Source organism: Sciurus vulgaris, assembly GCF_902686455.1.
Source record: "Sciurus vulgaris genome assembly, chromosome: 9".
NCBI classification, from domain to species: Eukaryota; Metazoa; Chordata; class Mammalia; order Rodentia; family Sciuridae; genus Sciurus; species Sciurus vulgaris.
The window spans coordinates 105166600-105182183 of NC_136469.1; the positions used below are offsets into that span (position 1 = coordinate 105166600).

The window sequence follows — 15584 nt, forward strand, 5'->3', positions numbered from 1 at the left end:
GACTCAAGCCATTCCAAATTTGGCAATTTACTCTTTCATTTATTCAAAACATTTATCTCCTAGTTAAGAAGCATGACTTCCTTTTCCATCTTTCCACTCTTAAGCATCAGCATGAGTGAGTTGATTGTTACAGAGCCATTTTTCACAAAGAAACCATGCCCCCCCTTGCCTCCCTGATGTCACCACAGTCCAGGCACTCTCTGACTTGCAGCCCTGCTCATAGCCACCTCACAGGAGGGACACAATCAGCTCACTTGGGAGGAAAGTTCCCAAGGACCACACACAGCTCAGCTCTTCTGGGCATAACCACCTAGAACCCAGGATGACAGTGAAGTTTCAGGCTACAGAAAAAGCAATGTTTTAATGTCATGGAAAACAAGTTTATTTAAAATAATAATTTGCCAACATGAACTAAACCAATAAAATACACAGAAAGCACAAATAAGGCTGTTTCCTTCAGACCTGCTCCCTGTCCTCACTCCTCCCCCTCATTGGCAGATCCTAACAAAGCAAGGGTAAAAACTAGAAATTTTAAAGTGCATATACTAAAGTACATCTTGGTTTGCGGGTGCTGGCTGGTTTGCTTGTGCATACAGAGCAGCTAACGCAGTATCTTGTTACAATGAAAACATTATTGAGTCATTCAGTATACTCTCAATACATATCTGTTAAATAAATGTTCCGATGACATACATAAATCAAATTCAGCTTAAAAATCAGTATATTTACAAAGACTTAAAATACCCATGAGTAGATAATATGCCATCATTTCTGATTTTTTTAACCATTTGTCAGCAAAACAATTTTAAGTTTTCTGGCAGGTAGAATTTTTTAAAAACACAAATATTAAAGGAGTATTTGCTCCTTGAAATAACTCAGTCGCAAGTCTTTTTATAATAGAAACCTTAACTCTAAATGGTTATGTTCTAAAAATTTGTATTTATTTGTAATATTAAATTTAGAGCTCATTGACAATTTGTATCACTTCGTCTACTTCAATTAAACTTTATCTTTAAACTACAAAAAAATTTAGAAAGTAAAAAACGTACAGAAGAATGTCATGGAGTATTTATTTGCTTCAGAGAATGAGCTACAAACCGCCTAACATTACAGGTAGAGGCCAAATATCAAGACTGATGTTTTAACACATCAATGATAATTATAACACCCTCCCCCAACAACCCCATGCTAGAACTCTAACTCAGGGCCTCACGCAAGCACTCTACCACTGAGCTATATCCCCAGCACAACTTTTAAGAGTATTTACCCTTGTGAGTCTGAGAGGTGTTTCTAACATTTCTACACTGGATGAGCAGTGAATTTGAAATCAATCCTCTCACTGCTAGAAGCTCTTCCTTAATGCTGTGGTGTTTGTATGATCCTTAGGGATGCGACAATGTATTGTTTTTAACCCCAGGTTATGACTGGATTCAGGTTCATTCTTTTTGGTTCACTATTTCAAAAGAACAAATTAAATATCTTGTAAGTGACCATATTTTCAGATAAATCAGTCAATGAATATATATATAGTCTTCTTCACAAATTAAACAACAAAGTGTCAAACTTTTCAACAAGTCTAATCTAGTATTCACCTGGATCAGACCAAAGGCCCTTTAATGTCTAGCTGGCTTACTCTTTTGATTATAGTTTAATTAAGCATGTTATTCTTAAAAAATGATGCCTTGGTAGGTGCTTCACTGATTTTATATATTTATCGGTCTTGCCTTATGGGCCTCAGTAAAGTGAGTCCCTGTCAGAATTCATTTCTCATATGACATTGCAGCTCAAGTGTCCAATTTTCAATCATTCCCAAACAAGTGGTCTAGCAAATTAAAGCGTATGTCTGACTTTTTCAAACGTAGAACAAATGCATGTTCCAATACAAAAATCTCACTGCCAAATGGGAATGAAGGAAGGCAGGGGGGTGGGAATAGGAAAAACAGTAGAATAAATTAGACATAACTTTCCTTTGCTCATAAATGAATACCTGATCAGTGAAACTCCACATCATGTACACCCACAAGAATGGGATCCTAATTAGAATGGGTTGCACTCCGTGTATGTATAATATGTCAAAATACATTCTACTGTCATGTATATCTAAAAACAACAAATAAAAATCTCACTGCCTAACTTCATTTTAGTGAGCTCGTTGTATCACAGTCTTGGTTCACTTAATGACATTTTACATGGCTCATTCTGCTTCAGTTATTTTTACATAGCTACTTCACCTCACTCCTCACTGAACAATGTCATAAACATTTAATAATTTCAGTTGATAAATAGATTGCATTTTAAGACATCTTTCCAGTAGCTAATATCTTATTTTTGAACAGATCACTGCACTACTTGCTTGCTTGAGAGAAACTATTAGTTTCTAAATGCACAATTTTTATCCTACTATGTTAAAAAATTTCCTTTCCCTTTCTTTCTAAATACTACTGACTTCTGACACCTAGCATCAACTTCCTGTTTTGCTTTTATTTTTTTATTCATTCCCTCTATTTTGGGTTGCTTCTCTAAGATTAACTGCTAATTCTCTCTCCCCCTTGGGAGGCAGATTAAGAACACCAAAGAAAAGTATTAGAGAAGACAGCCATTTATGACTTGGGTTTGGCTTTCCCACATGCAATCTTTATACATGCAGCTCAGACTCCTGACGGGCCAAGACAGTCAAAGAAGCATCTGAGTGACTAAACCTCCTCAGATTTCAAACATTATAGTTTTATACTATAATGTTTTGAGTCCACTTTGTTGGGTATGAGAATCAAAAGTGATTCTACATATAACCAGAGAGGAAAATGCCAGGCATTTACAAGTTATCAGATACTGTACTAGAAGTCACACACCAACCATCAGACACAGCTGCTGTTCCCAAGAGCAAAAGAGGGGCATGAGGCCAAATGCATTTTCCTCTTTCCTCTTCCTTAAATATAATTTACAGTTATTAAATTGTCACATTTCAGGTTAAATATTTGAATGTGAAATTACTATAATTACTCACTTTAATCAAACCTTCAAAATTAACTATATAATGTATAGAATTCAGAATTTAAGAGGATTTATTACCATCTTAAAGAAAAATAACATTAGAGTTTTACAAATGCAAAAAATTGTTTTAAAAAATAAAAACTACACTTACTCTTAAGATGAAAAAAATCCTCATTCCACAAACATTATTTCAGAACGAGAAACAAAGTGTTTTTTTTTCCCTTAGCTATTAAAACTGGCCCTGAAAATTTTATTCCAACATTACTAAAAAATAGCTAAAAGTTAAATATACAAGTGTGTATTATGAAGACTAGAAAAAACATGATATATCCATGAACTAGAAAATTATGTAGCCATTTAAAATGAAATAAGATTTTGTAAATGTGCTGCCATAAAGACACTCAGTGCCCTAGAATATTCCTGCAGTTTCTGCCCCCTTGTTTCATTCCTCCCTGAAAGCAGGAGTATTTGGTCTAATTAGTGATCCAGAGAGAGGAAACTGAGCAGAAAGCCCCACCCCTCTGAGCAACTTTTTGATCTACTTGCTGGCAGACATATGAAGCCTTCCACCATCACAGTGGGTGGTGTGAGAGGGCAGCCCATAGACCAGCCTATACTTAACCTAGTTGTGGCTTTGCCTCAGGAGAAATACTGAAAAAGACTCATTAGTCTTGCTGCACACCTCAGCAAGTTTTCCAACAAAACTGTTACTTTAAGCTCTTCCCTCTGCTTAATTTTCAATTGATTCTGAACCAATTTAAGAGGTGGGAGTCCTAAATCTCCAAGATACACCATTAAATGAATAAAGATACAATATAATATATATAGTAAATCATGGATGCTAAATGAAAAAAACAAGCATATACAAACACATATGAATGCATAAAAACATTTGAAAGAACCAACATTAAATACTGCACTGGAAGAAAATGGTGGGATTGGGAGATAGGAAGGAGGACCATCATTCTTCACCCCCATTTACTCTTGTGCTATTCAAAATTCACCAACAAGCATTGCTATAACCTGAATGTATGTGCCCCTCCAAAATTCTGACTTGGAATCTAATCTCCAATGTGTTGGTATGAAGAATTGGGGCCTTTGGGAGGACTCGGTCCTCTTGACTGGGATTAGTCCCCTTATTAAAGAAGCCCAAGCGGTTGCCTCCCCCTCCCACTGTGTGAGGATGCAGCAAGAAGATGCTGTCGCTGAGGAACGGGACCTCATCGGACACAGAATTTGCTGGTGCCTTCATCTTGGACTCCCCAACATACAGAACCATGAGTCATCAATTTCTGTGGTTCATAAATTACCCCACCCAAAGTACTTTTGTTACAGTAGTCCAAACAGACTAGGACAAGCAGGGATTCATATATTATGTAGTAACTTTCTAATTTTAAAATAGATTTTAGTAATTTTCACTGGAAGTTTAGTAACTATAAATCAAATGCCAGTTTCTCCTAACAGTTGAGAGAAATGGTCTCAAAGTATGGTCTCCAGACCAGGAGCATCAATATCACCTGAAAGCTTGTTAGAAAAGCACACTCTGGGGTTCCGCCCATCCCAAATATACAGAATCAGAAACTCTGGGGGTGGAGCCTGACAACCTGTTCTGAATAAGCCCTCCTCAGGGGATTATGCTAGCTATACTTTGAGGAACACAGGGCTACAGAGTAATTGCAATAATCTAGCTTCAGTTTTCTCACTCATAAATCATTACCTATACAAAACACACACACCCCTACCTTTCAAATCAAATGATTTTTGGTTCAATTTTACATTTATGGAATACCTCTCAAACAATTATTGTAGCACCTTTTTAGTATAAACTAAAATACTTTGGTCGAGAAAAAAAAATGGTATCTGAAAACCAAATGATATCTTAAAACCTAGAGAATTTTCAGCCCCTTTAAGGAAATTAAAATGCTTTGCCATAAACCAGCATGTCCCAGAATAGACCTTCTCCTGGAAGGAGCTGTAATATGGCTGCCTTAACTACACCCTGAAAGACCTCCTCAACCAAGTAACTTGTTAATGCAGTGTTAGGACAACACAGAGCATTAATGGTTAGTATTTCTCTTTCATAATTTTTATTAGTAAGGATATTTAAAATTAAGTAGTCAGTTACTTGAAAAGCTAAGGCAGGAGGATCCAGGTGTGAGAACAGCCTGGGCAACTTAAGAGAGACCTTGTCTCAAATGAAAAAATAAAAAGGAATGGGGATGTAGCTCAGTAGTAGAGCGCCCCTGGGTTCAATTTCTGGTACAAAAGAAAAAGAAAAAAATTGAAGTAGCGGTAGCATTTACAGATACCTGTTTGGTGATCGTCTTGGCCAACGTCTTCTGTTAGATTCTGCAAGAAATATGTTTATTATTATCAAGAAATCACACTGCATACAGCAAGTATTATAAGCAATTGGTATCTTATCCACAATTTAAATATTTTTATCAAATACACTTGTATAAAATGACCAAACAATAGTTTTATCTTTAAAAGACTGACTTACTAGCTTATTAAGGGTGTGGTAGATCTTATGAATGTTTGCCAGTGTTGAGAGATGAGAGTTCAGCTGAAAGTCTTTGAAAGAAAAAGGAAAAAATTCAGTGTCATTTATTTCTCAAACTGCAGAGACGGTTTAAAAAAGTGAAAATAAACAAATGTTGATATCTCAATTAATTTATACTTCCATATACAAAATGACATGCAACTACTGACCTGTCTTCTAGAAATAAAGTCTGACAATAATATTAAATTCCCAACTGAATGTTCAAGTTCATGAAATTTTCATGTGAATTCTAAGGTAAAATGAAAATACTGCAGTAACTGTAAAATCCTGTCAGCAGTGAACTTGAACTTAATAGAAAGATATAAATAATGTTAGCAAATTAAACAAGTCACACAAATAGAAGACAGATCTCAAAATGTGTTCACTTTCTCCTTCCCAGAAAATGATAGAAAAGCACTCCAATGTCCAGTATTTCTTACAATATATTTATTTTGTGGTTGATTATACAGCAGAGGAGCAAAACCCCTCACATCAGACAAACAGATAAATCAAGGAATTGTCCTGCAGACCAGAGCCCAATGATGGGTCTATGGGAACAGTTGCAGGCACTGCAATGTTAAAATGTACCACAGAAGTAGAAATCATACTACTAAGGAAACAGGCCTAGATCAAAGAATACAACTATGCTTCATCCCCATTCATTTCAGAATTACACACTAAGGCATGCATAAGACTGATGAAGTTGTTCCATCCTAGAATCCTGCACAACATAAAACTATATATTGTTAGTCTTATTAATTTCTCATTTCAAATATTTTTGTGAACTATGCTTGCATGAATACTAGGAATAAAAATACAAGATGAAAGTTTATGAATAATTTCCTACTTGAAAAAGTATCAATGGAAGTATTTTCATAAAACATTAAGATTTACATTAGTTCCTTTTCCAACAACAAAGGTAAAAATCAGAGTGACTTTGAAAAGATACTATAAATATCCAACCAATGTCAATCTAACAAAAAAAAGAAAAAGGAAGCCACCCTTCATTGGAATTTTTTTTTTTTTAAATATGCATTGGATGCAAAGAACAAACCCAAAGATCAGATTATACCACATTTTAAGTTGTCTGCTGGGACTGGACCTTCTGGGCTGCTACTTCAAATCCTTCAAATCTAAAAAGCAAGTTGGCCTCCCGGCCACTAGTTAATTTCTAAGACTTGCTAGGAATCTGGTTCTAGCAGGGTGCAGGGCAAGGGGATCGGGAACAGCAAGCCCCTGACATCTACAAGGGAGCAGCAGGAGCAGCAAGCTATGCTTGTGCACACAATGTGTACTGCTCAGGCCCAGTCACAGCCAGCTAGAATGGTCCAAAGAACCAATTATGGGCAGAGAGACAGCCAGAGGAGGGCCTCAGGCTCTAAACAGGTCTCAAATATGAACACATTTTGTTTGGCATCTCGATAATCTAGACATGCTTAAAATTATGGCATTAAGTGGCACAGAATCTAGAACTTTCATCTTAATTGGTTATAAATGCACAAAAAAGGCTCAGAAAAACATTTGGGATGTGCAAGTGTGTGTGTGCACACTTATTTACTTATGATTACATTTAATGAACATTGATGGTGGTCTCCAAAACCAAAAGTGACAGCCTTCTCCTGACCTCTAAACAGTTACAAGGAGCCAGAATGTCCAATTTTTGCAGCTTCCTCATCTACCACATTACCATAAACCCTTTTTTGTTCTCTCTGAATTTAAAAACAGGAAGAAGACAAATGATACATTCCATTACCACCTTGGAATGTTGAACACTCCGGGTCCCCTCAAACAAAAAACTAACACAAAGTTTGAGGCTGTAGATTATCTTTTCACTGAGGCCACAACAGCTGGGAAGAGAGAATGGGGCGTGCCAAAGGTCATACATGCAGTTAAGTCCTTCTGACCCCCTCGCTACATTTTGTCATTTCACCATTTGCTGTTTATTCAATTAAAATTCACATAAGAGAATCTAAGGGAAGAATTCAAGTTAAGTCTTTCTCCTTCCTTAATGTGACTATGAAAGAAATAGAAAAGAAACACAAATTGTCCTCAATCTGGAATTTCAGGACTTCATGAGCTGGGCCCTACCCAACTTATTTCACCATACCATCCCACAAAACCCTTCTTTTCTAACTCCACATTCTATCCAATGCCCTCTATTCCCAACAGAGTCCAAGGGTGCATACACAGACTCACTCTGTTCCTGCCAAAAATACCACTTGGCTTTACAACCTCACCGTGGAGTTTTAACACCTGGCTCAAATCTCAGGTCTAACACTTATTTAACTTTCCTTATCTGTAAAATAAGACTATGAAATAATCCTTCACAGTGTTTCTGAAAGGATGAAAATATGTAATAAGACACCTATCACAATGCCTACATGTGTCAGCACCTACCACAATGCCTGGAACACAATAAATAAAAGTTATTACCACTATATTTGCTTACAGCATTCTACACACCAAATGGCCATTTAAAATAGTATCTACTTTCCCTAGGTCCAATTCAGGTCCAAAGTCAGCAATTTCCTTATGACTGAGGCATATGGCCTGATAACATCTCTACAGCCTATGAGAGCATTGCTATATTTACATACCACCAACTGATGTTTATAATAATGACTGCAAGTAATCTCAACACACTGGAAAAAATACAGTAGTGTTTTACAACCAGACTGTACATGTGAAGTTTCACTTCACAAAAGGCAAAAAAAGTAGAATGATAGATTTCAAAAATCACGTTATAAGTCAGCAATTATCCTTTTCCTATCCAGTCCCTACTAATACCACCCACAATTTTGTCACCTAAAAAAATATATACAAAAAGGAAAAAAAAAAAAGAAACCAAAATGAATAATCTTTCTTTAGTTTCACCAACATAAGGAGTTAAGAAGACATGAATTCAGGGGGGAAAAGGACAAAAATAGCATTTAAAGATAAATTCACAAAGGTTAACACAAATTGGATTTATGGTTCATCTGTTCAGTGCTCAGGGCAAGTAATAGACCTTGAAATCTAAAACAGATTTCACATCCTTAAGGCATAGACGTTAGGGGTAAAGATCAAATGCTTTACAGAGAACATATTTAAGGAAAGCACTAACTGATTCATAAAAATCTCCTTCTGCTCATATTTCAATTCCAAAGGATAAATGCTAGGTTAAGTCAACTACATTCCATGATCCAATGGCTTTCCACAATAAAGTGGTGCTGGGCTTCATTCTCCCGAGTGACAGGCACAGTCCTCTGTAGTCTTTATTTTAAAAGCAACAATTGGCTCTGCAAAGAGGCACGGCCTCTGTTTGACAAATAGCTTGCCCAAATTATTTTCTAGGTATTCTTCAAGCTATCAACAAATGCAGACTGAGCACAAAATTGTCTAGGATTTTCTGTATTACTATTCACTATGCACAATATAAAAGAAAAAATGAACACCACTAAGGAGGTCAAAGTCCATTTTCCTAAACTACCCTCTCTACAGAATCAATTATGGGTAAGTTCAGACAATGACTGTCAATCAAAAGAATCAAATTTGAAAATTAATTTTGTTAATGGCGCCTGAGGGCCAAAAACAATTTAAATATATAAAAAGCAAAAGCTTTCCTTTATACCCTAATAGTCTCTTACAAAATATAACTGGGAGACGAGCTCACTTATAACAACAACAAAAAGCAATTAAAAAAAAAAAGCAACAATACATTTGTAAAATACTAATGAGGAAACAAAAAAAGTTTGCTGAAAGACATAAATGTAGAGTCATTACATTTCTGGAATGGAAAGACCCTAACTGTAAAGCAATCGCTTCTCCTTTCAATAAACTACAAACTGAATGCAAATACCTATCCCACCTGCCCTGCAGCTCTTCAGCCCAAAAAAGACATACAGAAAGGAGTCAGGCAAGCTTGGCAGACTGATTCTAAAGTTTATTGAAGAACAACATATTAGACTAGCCAAGAAACTTGATAAAGAGTGAGGAATAACTTACTCCATCTGATATCAATAGATATTATAAAGCAGAGGCTGATAAACCCTCTGTAAAGGGCCAGATTGTAAATATTTTAGGCTACCTGAGTCTTTTTTCTGCTACCACTACTCAGCCATTGTAGCTCAAGAGCACTCATAAATAATACATAAATGAGCATAGTTGCTTTCCAATAAAACTTTATAAATAAACTTGGTGGTAGACTACATTTGGTCTGTGGGCCTTAGTATGCCAATACCTGGTATAAAAATACAGTAACTATAACAGTATGGTATGTGTGCAGGAGGATAAATCAATGAAAGGAGTTGATAAACATGTTTGTATGTATTCATGTATGTATAAATAAAAAATATATAATTAATGCAATTACATATCATGTAAAATCCACAGAAACAAATTATTCAGTAACAGGAACAAACTAAAATTAATCCCAATTCCATCCAAAAGGTACACATGAAAGGGAAAGCTATTCATGGCAAAAGAAAACGCCTTATTATGGGCTCAGGACACTGCACACACTGCTTCTAATCATCTTCCCCTTGCTCATTGTGCTTAGCCACAGTGGGCTTCCTGCTGTTAAGGTAATATCCCTGAGCACACTCACACCTCAGGGCCTTTGTACATGCTATTCTCTCTGCCTTGAATAATCTTCTCTCTAGTGCAAACACAACTTGCTCTCATGCATTATCAGGTTGCCATTTAAATATCACCTCCACACAAAACCTTGTTAGGTCAACAAACAAGATCGTTTCTGCACTCTACCCCCTGATGATGTTTTACTTCTCTTTATGACATCTGTACCACCTGATATTCTACCACATATTTGTAAACTATGTATCACAATGTTAATTCCACTAAGGCCAAAAACTTGATCTTGCCCACTGCTTTGCCCCTAATGCCTAGCATAGTACCTGGAACATATTAGGCGCTCAATAAATATTCAGTAAATGAATGAATGCAGGTATAAAGGTACCAAGACTTAGACGATATGTTCAGAGGATTTCATATGATTTTCAGATGTAAGAAGTGTCATGGTAAAACAAGGAAATTCAAAAGAAAAGCAAAGATCAGTAAAGAACCTGCTTTTGAGTTTAAATTGAATATCAGAATATATAATTCTACCAGAGGGTATGCAAATTTAAGAGATAAACATGGCACATTCAAGCAGCACGACCTCTACTATCTACAACAGCTTTACATGATTATGGCACGAGACTAAAGAAATTTCAACATGCTGGGTGCATACGTGATTCCAGAACCCTGGGAGTGCCTATCTCACTAACCTGTGCACTGCAGAACGTTGCTGGAGAAGTCTGAGAAGCACTCTTGCGGAAGTCTGGGTGCTGTGGGAGTGTTCTAATCAGGAATCTGCTAGAAAGACCACTCTAGGACAAGAGTGTAACATGGATGACAGGAGACCTGGATTTAGAGTGGCCACTGATGGAGAGAACTGGAAGTGACTGAGGTGGGAAATAAATAAGTAGGGCCTCAAGTTAGACAATGGCAGTAAAAGTGGAGAGGAGAGATCTTCCATACACTGGATTTGCAGAAAACAGCCACATAACTCAGAAAATTCAATTTTATTCACTTGACAAGTGGGGAAAAAAAAAAAAGGATATTTCAGTCGTCCCATTAACTGTCCTCTCTCCTACTTAACACAAGATATGACACATGACTAGTCACTCAGTTTCAGTTTTTACATGCCAATCATAGTGCATCACAACACTGGATAAGTCTAGTATTTAAAGAAATGCATTTTTCATAAAACATGGTCCCTAAATGCCTGCCAGCTGCTCCAACTGGTGCTCAACTTAGGAGCCAGTGATCTGTTAACAATGCTGGAGGAAGGAACTGGCTGTGCTGGATTCATCTGAGATGTTGTCCAATGGGGTGCCGTCTGCAATTATTTCCAGTGGTATTTTTAATACAAGTGATGTGCACCTTAAATGGGAACATCAGAAACAATTTCCATATAAAATGTGATTGTACTGCAAGAATGAGACCAAGTGGATTGCATACAGGTGATGAGAGACACCATGCCCTTGTGTCTGATTCTCTTCATTCTACTAGCTCAAGCAGGATCAGACAGCTAGCTGGCTGTGGCCAGACTGGGAATAAATCAACATCTTCCAACTGCTACTCCAAAACTGCTTCTTTCACTCTAGTTTATTTGTAAGCATTCTAGTTTATTTCTAATCAGAACAAAAAAGTTCAGCTGTCTTCACACTCTATAAAGGGAAAAAGGCAGCAGCATTTCCTACCCAAGGTTGTTAATCATCAAGTTCACAAACTTAAAGTAATTAAATATAAAAGAAAAATGCTAAAACAATCTACCAACTTTTATTTAAGAGAAAAAAAAAACATGGGCCAGAGTAATAAGATAAAAGAAAGAAAGAGCATCCAAATAGGAAAGGAGGAGATTAAATTATCCCTGTTTGCAAGTAATATATATAGAAAAACCTAAGGATTCCACCAAAAAAATAAAAAAATTTAAAAAAATAATAATAATAATTAGAACTGGCATGAATTCAGTAAGATTGGAGGATAGAAAAACATAAAAGCAATAGCTTTTTTTATACTACAATAACAAAATTACTAAGAAAGCAATCCCACTTATAGCACTACAAAAAATAGCAAAAACCTAGAAATAAATTTAACAAAAAGAATGATCTTTACAATGAAAATTACAAAATCCTGATAAAAGAAATTAAAGCAGACACAAAAACATGGAAAGATGTCCTTGTTCATGAACTGAAAGAATATTGTTAAAATGTCCATACCCAAAGTGGTCTAGAGATTCGATACAATTGCTATCAAAATATTAATAACATTCTTTACAGAAATAGAGAAAACAATCATACAATTTGTGTGGAACTACAGAAGATGCTGAATAACCAAAGCAATCTTGAACAAAAAGAACAAAGCTAGAGATTACAATACTTGACTTTAAAACATACTACAAAGCAATAATAACCAAAACAGCACAATACTGGCATAAAAAACAAACAGAGACCAACAGAAGAGAACAGAAAATACAAAAAGAAACCTACACATGAACAGCAACATATCTTCAACAAAGACAACCAGAACACTGGAGCAAGTTCCTTCAATATATGATGCTGAGCCATACTCAGAAGGAAAAAAGTAGACCCCTCTCACCATATACAAAAATTAACTCAAAATGGGTCAAAGGCTTAAATTTAAGATTCCAAAACTATGAAATTGTTAAAGGAAAATATAGGGGAAATGCTTCAGAATACTAGTCTGAAGATTCTTTGGATGATCACCAAAGCACAAACTGGCAAATGGGATTACATCAAATTTAAAAAGCTTTTGTAGAGCAATGGAGAACAATCAACAGAGTGAAAAGACAACTCACAGAATACTCAAATGCAAACTGTTCATTTGACAAGGGATTAATTTTCAAAATATATAAGAAACTTCAGTCAGAAGCAAAAAGAAAGAAAAACCCAAATAATACAACTTTAAAATGGGTACAAGAAAAAGAAAAAAATTTAATAAAAAATTGGGCAAATAACCTGAACAGACTCATCTCAAACAATTACACAAATCATTAAAAAGCATGTGAAAAAATACTCAACATCATTGATCATTCAGGGAAATGAGAATCAAAATCACAATGAGATATCTCACTCCAGGTAGAATGGCTATTATGAAAAAGACAAAAAAAATTAATTCTGAGAATATGAAAAAGGGGGAACTTTGATAACTACTGGTGGGAATGTAAATTGGTAGAGTCATATAGAACACAGTTCCTCAAAAATCTAGAAATGATATGTAGAAGAAAGGAAGGTTAGTAGAAGAGGGATAACAGGAAGAGGGAGGAGCGGAGGGGAATTGGGGATTGAAATCAAATTCCTTACATGTATGACTTTGTCAAAATGAAGCCAATTACTATGTATAATTATGATGTGATAATAAAAAAATTTAAATGGAGCTAACATCTGATCCAGCTATCTCACTACCAGGTAGATATATCCAAAGTAAGTTAAATCAAAATGTCAAAGACATCTGTATCAGCATGATACAGATATTGTGAATATCTATTCACAATAGCCAAGATATGCAATCAGTCATCATCAAAAGATGAATTAAAAATGTGGTATATGTGTAGATACACATACACATATACATACATAATGGAATATTATTCAGTCATAAAAACGAATGTAATTCTGTCACCTCCAACCAACATGAGTGTAACTGGAGGACTTTTATGTTCAGTAAATAAGTCAAGCAAAGAAAAGACAAATACTTCAAGTTCTTACTTACATGTGGAAGCTAAAAAGTTGATCTCAAGAAAGTGTAGAATAGAACAGTGGTTATCAGAGCTTGCGAAGGATATGGAAAGGGAGGAATGGATGGAGAGAGGATAGTTAAAAGGTACAGGGGTGCAGCTGAGGTATAGAAGAAATAATTTTACTGTTCTATATCACAGTAGGATAAATACGGTTGACAACAATAACTAGTACAGAAGATTGCAAATGTTCCCAGTGCAAATAAATAATACATGTGTAAGGTAACAAATACATCAATGACCCTGATCTGATTATTACACATGGTATACATGTACTGAAATGTCATGCTATATCCCATAAATGTTCCATTACTATGTATCAATTAAAAAAATATATTCTTTAAAAAAGCTTGTATCTGATATTCAAAAATAATGTATGTTGTTTTTCTGATTAAAAATGTTGTCCATTTATTTCTCTACCAAACTAGTAAAACTGTCTAATAAAAGCTACTGATCATTTTTTAAAAAGAAAAAACAGTGCAGAAAAGATATATAATACCAGTGTTATGGACACTTTATGGTCACCAAACTTTCATAAAAGTATTTTATTATTAGCTAAACTCCACCCTGCCAATCAGTGAGCAATGTTCTCAGATATAAACATTTTAAATACAGCACTATGCACTTAATAAATGCTTTTTTGATGACAATGAAAATGATGAAACAAACCTGTAAAGTTTTGGGGGACAAGGTGAAGGCAGAATAATGACCATGTTGTTGCCAAAAAAGTGAAACAAAATTGAACAAAATTAAAGGTTATCAAAATCAGCATTCATTCTAAATGTCTCTGGAACAGAACAAAACAATCTAGCAGTACAGGGCTCTGCCTCTCTAACTGGGAATCAACATGGAAGCCTTAAAGGGTGCTCCAAGCCACGGGTACATAGCCACCCTCCTGAAAAGTCAATTTTACTGTGTAATGTGGAAAAAGAAAAAAATTTCTTGTTAAAACCAAATGTGTACTATTGTTGAGAGCCACTGTTTAGGCTTGCCTTGCTTCTTTAAAACCTCTAGAAACACAGCCCTCTTTCCTTGCATTTCAGATAGACTAAGGATAAGGATGTCACCGGTGTGGAGTAGGGACCCCCACCAACTCACAAAGAATATGTCATAACCTCTGATTTCAATCACTGAGATTTTGTATGTCTTATTATAAAAATATTTTATTCTTATAAAAGAAATCAAGTCCTTATGAGACCCCACATGACGTCTTATAGAACCTCACTCCATTGTCCCTGTTCACTGTTACTCCAGTCACACTCTTCCTCATATACTCAGGAATGGCATTTACTATGTCCTTTCCCTCAATGACACCTGACATTGACAAGGCATAACAGTTGTCTTTGTCTTCACTGAAATATCTACTCAAATGTCACCTCATCTGAGGTCTCCTTTAACTTCTCTATCCAAAGCAGTACCTTCACCACCACTGGATTCAGACTTCATGGCATTTATCACTTCCTGATGTATTTTTAAGAGCTTTCTAGAGATTTAATTCACATACCATATAGCTCACCCGTTTAAAGTGTACAATCCAAAGGGTTTTAGTATATTCAAGAAGTTACACGTTCATCACCAAAATCTAATTACAAAATACTTATCACTGCATTAGCAGTTACTCCTCAATTCCCCCCTCACTCTTTCAGCACTAGGCAACCATTAATCTACTTTTCCAAATCTATAGATTTGCCTGTTGTGGACTCATACAATATGAGGTCTTTCATGATCCCAACACTGTGTTATGTACATTTA

At 35.7% G+C, this 15584-nt stretch overlaps 1 protein-coding gene across 1 annotated transcript in view; it reads right to left on the reverse strand.

The window, feature by feature from the left end:
* Positions 1–15584, reverse strand: part of DCUN1D4 (defective in cullin neddylation 1 domain containing 4) — a gene marked incomplete at its 5' end in the record, with an annotated part of 73547 nt that overhangs the window by 46347 nt on the left and 11616 nt on the right. The window contains 2 exon segments of the mRNA XM_079153097.1: positions 5301–5340; positions 5495–5565. Of these exon segments, the coding sequence (XP_079009223.1) occupies positions 5301–5340; positions 5495–5565 (111 nt within the window).